This window comes from Physella acuta, unplaced genomic scaffold (genome assembly GCF_028476545.2).
Source record: "Physella acuta isolate Inbredline_101_S28 unplaced genomic scaffold, ASM2847654v3 ptg000538l, whole genome shotgun sequence".
NCBI lineage: Eukaryota > Metazoa > Mollusca > Gastropoda > Physidae > Physella > Physella acuta.
Genome location: NW_026732057.1, coordinates 326658 through 336207, shown reverse-complemented (window position 1 = coordinate 336207; position 9550 = coordinate 326658). Strand labels below are relative to the sequence as shown.

Below are 9550 nucleotides of genomic sequence, written 5' to 3'. Positions count from 1 at the left end.
GATATGTTTGTACACTTAACCTATCATCAATGAACGAAGTAAAATTGATAGCTTTTCTCAGTTGGTAATATTTAACTTTAAAACATGCTTCTTTTGATTATCCCTACATTTTTATTTGCATTAAGGTGTGCCCTTACCTATCTCCGATGTAGGGATGCTACACTTCTTTTAGAAATTATACATTTTTATATCTATATAAACTCTCCACATAATTCTACATGCAACCCTTTCTCCTTCCCTTAATAACACCTCTCATGTACCTCTCAACTAAAAAAAAGCAGCTGCTAAAATGATAATGATGTTGATGATTAGATGTACCTTGGTGATTACAATGGGATGAAGATGTTACGTATTACATAAAAGAAAGATTTATAGGAATAACAAGTATCTGTACTAGTCAAATATTCATAGAAAGCTTTTTTTGTGGTTACTGGTTTGCTATATTTTATCACTTGGGAACTAGAACATGTAGCCTAAAATATATTATCAGCAGTATGTCTTATGATTGTCACCGACGATTTATTGCTACAATATATAAAAACAGTGACTCTGGTAAAACATTTTCAATTAAGAGGCTCAGAGACGTACCGACCCTTTCCTGCGCCCGGGGACAAACTTTCAATTTAGCGCCCCCCTAGGGAACAGCCTTTCAATTTTCAATGTGCACCCCCCCCCCATTTCAATTTGTTTTTCCTACCCATTTTTGCGCCCCCTAAGGTCGGCGATTGGGGACATAAGTACTCTCCCCCCCCCCCCCCCCCCCCCCACCCTCAAACAAACTTTCAATTTGCACCCACCCTTTAAACTTTCAATTTGTTTTTCCAACCCATTTTGGCGCCCCCTAAGGTCGGCGCCTGGGGCATATGTACCCTTCCCCCCCCCCCACAGTTACCTCGAAGAGCGTTGTCATACTGGAATTATATCAAAATGTTAATGAGGATTTTCCTTGTAAATTTCTAAAACTGATATAAATAAACTATTTCATGAAAACGTTAAACTTCCAAATGCTGTGAGGTATTTTAGAATTCGTAACTTTAATTAATAATATTTTTAAACAAAAAATGCTTAAAATTAAAATAGCTTAATTATATGTATTTTAAAGAAGATCCTCATCACCACATTAAGGCGACCCTGATGTTTTTAAGGCTACGTCAAATAAAGAATTAGACCTAAGTACGAGAAGTTGCGATAGATAAGCCCAAGTTACATTTTTGATGGTGCTGTATAACGAATAAAAATTAATAAAAGTAAATACGAAAAAGATACCGAAAAAAGTGCTTGTGAAATTTGAAAATCTATTCAACATTATTACTTGAAAATATCTTATTTGAAGAAGATACAAAAATGCATTTTAATCTTAAACTTAGTACATTATTTCTATTTTTACTGCTTAAACTTAAAAGATTAATATTCATTTTACTAACGCGTACTTGAGATTTGCAGGTGTTCATGCCAGCTAAACGTCAAAATACAGAAATTACATTCAAATAATCAAATAACATGGCTTTTAAAATAATAAGGACGTTCCCTACAAAAGTGTCATTGATGTTAAGTATGAAGATGTTGTTTTTTTTAAGGAAATCCCCATGCAACTTTTCAAATAAAACCTCCCCATTCATACGTCTGCAAGCAGTGCTTTATATGCGTGGATTTTAAAGACCGTGTTGGCAATAAAAAGCGGATGGGGAACGGATATGACTAGCTTAACATTGAAATAGGAACATTAATTTTATAGTACACTTGCGGGTGTGTGGAGTCAGGTCCGCCTGTAAAGTACATAGAGCGTGCCATGTAAAACGCACTGGTGTAATGAAGCGTATTATAGTACGCTTGCGGTTTTTGAATAAACATTGGAGGAGTCTGATCGCAAATAAAATCTGCGTCTACAAACAAACTTTATTAAGAAATGCTATTTGGTTAGTGTCATTTGGTCATGCATAGCAGAAGATCATTTTACAGTTATAAGATTTCTAAGTTATTGTGGACAGATAAAGCATTACATTAGGCATAAGTTTAAATATCTGATGTTCATTGTCGTTCTTCATCGTTCAGTACCCCATGTAGTTTTTAAAAACAATAGCAATGGCATGCTTGTTAATTAATTCAGACATCAGAAATGACAGTCTTGTATATTCAAACAGTAAAAATTAGACCTATGTGATTTCAGACGAAATTTGAATTGTTCCACATCCTTACAAAGATAATTTATGATTATATTTTTTACGAAGTGTAGAGTATAGAAGAAGTATTGTAATCGTGGAAAAAATCAAAATCGAAATTTCGATAAATCTCGGCGATTTAGGCTTCAATAAGTGAGACAATCTTAATTTTGAAAATATGTCTGTATGTCCTTCAGCGTGTGTGTATGTGTGTGTGTGTGTGTGTGTCTGCGTGTCTGTGTCAGTGTCTGTGTGACTGTGAACTCGATAACTTAAGTGTCTTTTTAGTTATGTTGATAAAATTTCATGTATAGGTATTCATATCACATTTGTAGTTTTGCATCAACTTTTGAACGATTTCCGGTAAAGGAAGTGGTACTTGCTGAACTTCCGTTTTCTGAAAAACTAATAACTTGAGTAACGTTTATGTTATGAGAATAATTTGGCTGAATTAGATGCTACATCATTTTTTTTTAATTCATCAATTTTTCCTTTATAAAGCACACTTTTCACGTTCACGTACTTTGCTTACGTTCATTGGATGAGCAGTTTTTTTTTTAAATTGGCGATTCTATTCTGTGTAAAATTGGTAATTTACGAGAAAGCGTAGTGGTGATAACTCCCGGTATTTTTTCTTTTTTCTTTTTTGCGTTTCTTCGTTTTCTTTGACCACTTGGCTTCCTTTTTCGATATAGAATGTTTACAATTGTAACACTCATGCTTTTTTTATGACGATAAAGAAAAATGTTCAAACATGCACTGATTATGTAGGCTATACCCTCCTTTTACTAGCTCTTACTTTGATTTTGCAATTTTTAGTAATATCCCCTTGACTTCAAGCGTAGCATGGAGAAAATATAAAACCCATCATTCGGGAAAACCCTTAAAAATAGGTTAATTGGCACAAAGCGACGTTTTAAATAGTCGGCGAATTAAAATCTTTATAGTTAAATTGTAAAGTTGTCGGGAAAACCGTACAAGTAGGCAGCTTTTGTCTTTTTTTTTATTCATCTTACACAAAACAAAATAGACCAAAGCACAAGAAGTTGCTGTGGATAAACCCCACGTCAATCTAATGTTAATGTTCATTGACTCTCATTTTTATTAAGTGGGGTAAGGAGATGTGTTTGATTTTGTTTACTTTATTTAACAGACAACAACAATAAAAATCCTTTTTTATAGCAACACATTAATTAAGATTATAATAAGTAGTAAAAATATTTTTTAATTTTGCAAATTCTAAGACGATCTAAATCTCAAAAAATCTCTCCATTCACAAATTATCTGTGTGTTTTTTTTTTATTATTTATATTTTTTTTAGAAAACATTTGATAAAAGTAGTTAATTTTTAGGTAAAGATAGAATATATTGTTCTTTCACAACTCGACACTATTAGATTGTGAGAATATAAAATTTATGTGACATGCATTATTTACTAGTGACGAGACTATTTTTGAGAGAAATTGTTCTTTAAAGACAAATAAATAATGGACATGGCATTTTACATTTCAATTAAAAATGTAAATAATTACGATTTTTAAACCACATGATGAAATAAATGTTCCGCATTGTATAGAATGCATAGACAGCGTATGAAATACAATTTATTTTAAACTTTGACGAGCCTTACATGGCATTTAACATAGATAAAAAAAACATTGCGAATATAATTGAATTTTTTTAAATATTTAAAGCTCGCCGATGAATATTGAATCAAAACATATTATTTGGGCCAAAGTTTTTTTAAAGAATATGGCAGTCCTTTAGAATACAGATGGTGGGAAATCCGATCTTATATTTTTTAAGGAAAGTCAATGAACAACGTCTTTAGAGTTTTACGTGGATGTAGTTACTCTTAGCGGGTAAAACATGTTATTGGGTTTTTTTTTAAAGAAAAGAAAAAAAGAAAAAACAAATCCTACCGTTCACCTGACACTAAAGAATATGTTAACATTGCTTGAGAGTATTTCTCTACGAAGCATGACGGGAGGTACCGGACAAACGAGTTCAGAAGCTAATGTAAAAATACGATGACTAATATAACACATCGGTAAACAACCAATATTACAAGGACGCCCTTTATTTGAAACACGCAGACGCGAAGACAGGTAAATCATTTTTAACAATAAGAAAAAAACGTTTTACTTTTTAATGCAATTCTACCAAAACAAAAACATGAAATACGAGCTTATAAGACTTCAAATTGTTGTCGAATAAAAGCCTTAAACATATGGTCCAATATAGTTAAGCCTTGTATTAAGAATTTATAAACTAATCTGTGTTAGTATGACAGTCTATAAATTAGATAAATGGTAAATAATCTTAAATTTCAAATGAGGTTTTTTCTTTTTGAAAAGTTGATGTGAATATTTACAAATTCTTGAAACAGGGAATTGAATAACAAAACAAAGAACATGCAAATGTTATTGTTGTATTAATGTTTTTTATGTGTAATTTTTAAATGTTTTAGACGTTGAATTAAAAGCAAATGCTTCAATTTTTTTTATTTTGAATTTACGTCGTACAATAAATTGTAAAATAACATCGTTCTTTTAAAAGTGTTCAGAGACATACTAAACTCTAAAGGATTACATTTTAATCAAAGATATACTAAAATCTAAAAGATCAAATTTTAAGTATTATTGTATATGTTAATTGTTAATAACTCATTAAAGGAAAAAAATAACATTATTAAGGTGGGCAATGTGGGATAATAAGAACGATGGGACAACTGTGTTAACTCCAACGTATCAGTGGTCGTCCATAAAAGTTATCACACTCTTAGAAGGGAGGAGGTCAGTTATTTCTTGTAATGCGTAAGGGGGGGGGGGGGGTTCAGATGGTATGACGTCACACTTTTGCTTTATAAAAAAGCAATGTTATAAAACTATTTTTAGCGGTTATTTCACGTTTTAGAAAACTATTTTAATAAATTGTAATAGGAATTGATTAAAATGCTCTATAATGACAGAGTTCAGACAAGATTTTGGAAAAATATCGATGTTTTAATTAAGAAAAATGCAACTGCAATTTAGAGTGGGGTTGTAGGCTGAGGTGTGACGTCATTTAAAGAAAGAAACACTACCTGCATGGTTGAAGTTTAGGGGTTAAAAATAGGAAACGAGTCTAAATTATAGATGTATGGTTTATTTTTAGTCTGTATAATCAACAAATGCGACCTATGTTTCTTTCAGACTTTTTTGTCTCAGTGGGGGGGGGGGGAACTTGAAATTTTCTGGGGAGGGGGAGAGGGGGCATGTTATGGGTCATTTGTAGGTTACATTAGAATAGGTTAGAATAGTCTAGAACGTACGGGAGAGGCGTGTGTGCGTTGAGTTAAACCCAGTGTATTGTCAACCCAGGTGTGTTGAGGTATTGTTATCCCAAAGGTCGAATGCGACTACGAAAGCTGGAGAGAACGAGTGTAAATGAGCTTTTGTTAGTAGCGACAAGGGGCGAGTGCTTGTGGCGTAATGATAAAGATGACTAGTCAAATAAAGGTATGAACAGTGCCTTGAAAACATGTTTGTTGTACGAAAGTTCGATCGTAACAAACTGTGGCGAGTAGTAAGCAAATAGATGGAGAGACCGTCTCAAACGAAAATTGAATTTAACATGGCGGATACTGGTAAAAGTATATATTTCCTATATAAATCCTATTTCGTTCGAGGGGGCGGTAGACGTTTTTCGACCCCCCCCCCCCTCACCCCAGCGATGCCCGAAAGAAACTTTAAATGCGACTTTTGTCAAGTTTGAGTTTGGGTGCAAGGTTAAGGGGTATGATCTACGACTATATTTTGTATGAATGTGTAATAACTACGTGTAGATCAATGTTACCAGATAAAGTGTTGTGGTAATGTCTAGATTTAGCGTCTGTACACTAATTAAGAATCGAAAGCCGAAAACAATACACAATAATAATGACGTCATTGATAATAGAGGTCTAAATAGTTAACCGCAATATTTAATTGTCGAAATTTTAGAATTAAATGTAGATATTAAAAAAAAATATGAGTAAGCGTTTGTATTAGGATTAAGGTTACGGTTATTATGTGTTTATTTCAAGTGAATTTCCGGAACCGATTAAAATGACGATCCTGGATAAACATCCGTTTTCAATGACATTTTTCTTTTCCGGTTACATTTAAGGTTGCGGAGGGGTGTTTGTTTTTTCATTCGATTTAGAATAAAAGAAAACTCTATCAACTTAGTGCCCTTTGTGTTTCTCCCTCCACGGGCCATTTGTCTAGTGTTAATAGATATATTTTAAAAGTGGATATTAATAACAGTACGATATATGCATTTAATCTTAGGTGGTATACAAGAACAGAGATGTCGTCTTTAAAAAGTTGTGTGAACTCGTCCATTGTGGTCTGGTTAATTTGTATCACACCAATACAAACTTTAACCTCAGAGACAACGGAAAATTTCAATGAGGCTTTGAGACAAGAAAGAAAAGAAATAATGTGTCCCACACAGTGCTATTGTACTGAAGACAAAACCACGCAGCAATTTAATGTAGACTGCTCCAACAGACAGCTACAGAAAATTCCAGACTTACCTCCACAAACGACGAGGTTGGATTTAAGCCTGAACAACATCAACAATATCCAGTCATTTTTCTTCAGCAACCTTACGCAGCTGAGCTACTTGGACTTATCGTTTAATAAACTCTATCACATTTTTAATAACACTTTTTATGGTCTGCATTCGTTAAAATGGCTCTCCTTAATGAGGAACAATTTAAGTTATTTAAATTCAACATTTGAATTAGATGCATTTAACGGACTAGATCAACTTGAAATCTTACATTTAGAATGCAACAGTCAAATTATAGATAATGCGATATACCCAGATCAAGCAATTTCTAAATTAAAAAATCTTAGAGAAATAAACATTGACGGTTACCCTGTTCCTTTAGGACCTGGATTTAGAAACTTAGATAAGTTAGAGGGCATAATTATAAAACTATTGATATGTTCATATTGCAATATGGGATCGACTATGCCTGACAATTTTTTCGAGAACATCGTTTCACTTCGACCTATGACGATAGCGCTATCAGTTTGCTATATGTCGTATTTGCCACCACGACTATTCAGTCCTATCAGAAATCTCCGTAATCTCGACATTTCAAAAAATCGCATTACGTTCAAAGGTTTTAAAAATGGATCCGAATCTCTAAACGGCTCAAACATAGAATCTTTAAATTTACATGGCATTGACAAAGACGGGATCGATTATAATGTGATAACGAGACACATGTTTAGACATTTAAAAAACACTCCTCTCAAATATTTAGATCTGTCGGGTAACAGAATCTATAGTGTACATATTTTTGCTTTTGATGATTTGCCGCCAACTCTCGAATATCTATCACTGAGGAGGAATGTAATATCCAGGGGTTATTTCCTTTTTGCAATTTTATCTTTGCGGCAAGTTAAAACTATTGATACAAGCTTCCAAAATCAATATACTATACTAAAGAATAAGACTGATCCAGAAAGATATACAAATATTGAATCTGTTTCTACTAATATCGCCAGTATTGGAGAAAAATTTTGTGGGAAATATTCATCGGAATTTTTTACAAATTATAAGACTACGCTTGGGATAAATATAACAACAACTAAAATAAGACGCATGATTTACTATGCTCTTCCACCAACTCTAGAAGTTTTAATTAGCGGGTCGATGAAAGTTGAATACTCCATCCCTGCCATAACAATTTTAAACAATACAGTACTCAGATACATGGACTACTCAAACAACATGGCCAGGTGCTGGGGAGGGCCCATGAATGGACTACCAGCTCTAGAGTATTTTGACTTATCCAAAAATTATTGTACAAAAATGAATTTAATATTTTTCAAATATCTTACAAATTTGACGACACTTCTTCTACAAGACAACCTTCTTGGTCCTATTTTGGCCAATGACACTTCAGGAATAGCTTTCTCAACTCTGACCAGATTGGAGACATTGAACATCAGCGGCAACACTATAACATCTTTATCTAGAAATGTCTTTGAGAATAACATCAATTTAAAATATTTAAATCTCTCTAGAAACGAACTAACAGATTTCGACATAGATATAATTACAGTTACCAAAATTGAGGTTATTGATTTAACCGGTAATTTAATTTCAGGATTTTCTGATAAAATGTGTCAAGATTTAAAACAACAGAAAGCCAAAAACACAAATTTTAATATTAGAATCCAGTTTAATCGCTTGATGTGTACTTGCAAGTACCTGTCGTTTGTCCATCTTCTAATCACCGACCCAGACATATTTGATAGTGTAGACTCCATCAACTGTACCACAGCTGACGGCTCCATCTTATCACATGACCAACTGGCAACATTCTATCCTCAGTTAATGAAGAGCTGTGTCTCACAGGAAATTTTCATTGGAACTCTCGTTACGTTTTTCATCGTTCTCGGCACTGTCTTGTTGTCGGCCATGTTTTATTACAACAGATGGAAATTTGCTTATCTCTATTACATTGGATCAAAGAAACTTCACATCGGCAATATCTCATTAGCATATAAACCAGTTGCTGATGTTTTTATAACCTATGAACAGGTAAAGTTTTAAAAACTCATACAATTTGAAAATACCAATTAAATAAGAGCCATAAAGATCATTGCGCACTAGTTGTAAAAGGCTAATTTAATTTTATAAAAGTTATATAACGTTCGCAGTTCAATGTTAAATGAAAGTGTTTTGCCTGTACAAGAGTATAAATAAAACTAAATTTAAGCAATATATCTGTTCATTTTTAATTAAAGAGATTGTTTTGCTATTAACTGGCATGTTTTTTTCTGCTATTGGCCAGAATCAGCTTAATGAATAGATTGAATAAAGGATAAATATTTTTGTTGCCTCAATACATTTATTGAAGTGTTTACAATTAAAGCTAATATACAAAAGTGGTTGTTTAAATAATGTAAAAAAAATATACAACATGAACTAAAATATTGTCAAAAATATTCCAGGAGCCAGAATACATTCGTCTGGCACGAAATGTTTTCATCCCACGTCTGAAACAGAACCATGTGACTTATGTTATCGGCGAGGACGACTTCCCTGCAGGCCCACAACAAAACAACATCGCTGGCGCCATTGCCGGTACAAGAAAGACTCTCATCCTACTCTCGCGAGATATCTTTGAAGACAGGAACCGGGAACTCGAGATGAACCTGGCCATCATGCACGAAATGAATTGTTCTGATAGGATCATCGTGCCTGTTTTTGTGGGTCACTTTCAGGTCAACACCTGGCCCGTAGAGATCGTGACCTACATCAGAAACCAGAATTACCGTTGTTTGTGGTATGAGGACACGGAAGAGTTTTGGGGAAATATGATTAATCAAATAAAGCCGTGA

The 9550-nt window shown here is 33.5% G+C and overlaps 1 protein-coding gene across 1 annotated transcript; it reads left to right on the top strand.

Moving 5' to 3' along the window:
• Positions 1-6491: 6491 nt before the first annotated feature.
• On the top strand, positions 6492-9550 carry LOC131945859 (toll-like receptor 4). Its single transcript, XM_059306470.1, has 2 exons — positions 6492-8747; positions 9161-9550. The coding sequence occupies exons 1-2, from the start codon at positions 6492-6494 to the stop codon at positions 9548-9550; spliced, it is 2646 nt and encodes an 881-aa protein (XP_059162453.1).

Excerpts from the sequence above, each read along its gene's own strand:
- LOC131945859 (XM_059306470.1), top strand. The coding sequence starts at position 6,492 with ATGTCGTCTTTAAAAAGTTGTGTGAACTCGTCCATTGTGGTCTGGTTA. Across the intron at positions 8,748-9,160 it reads TTTTTATAACCTATGAACAG|GAGCCAGAATACATTCGTCT; the intron begins GTAAAGTTTTAA and ends AAAATATTCCAG.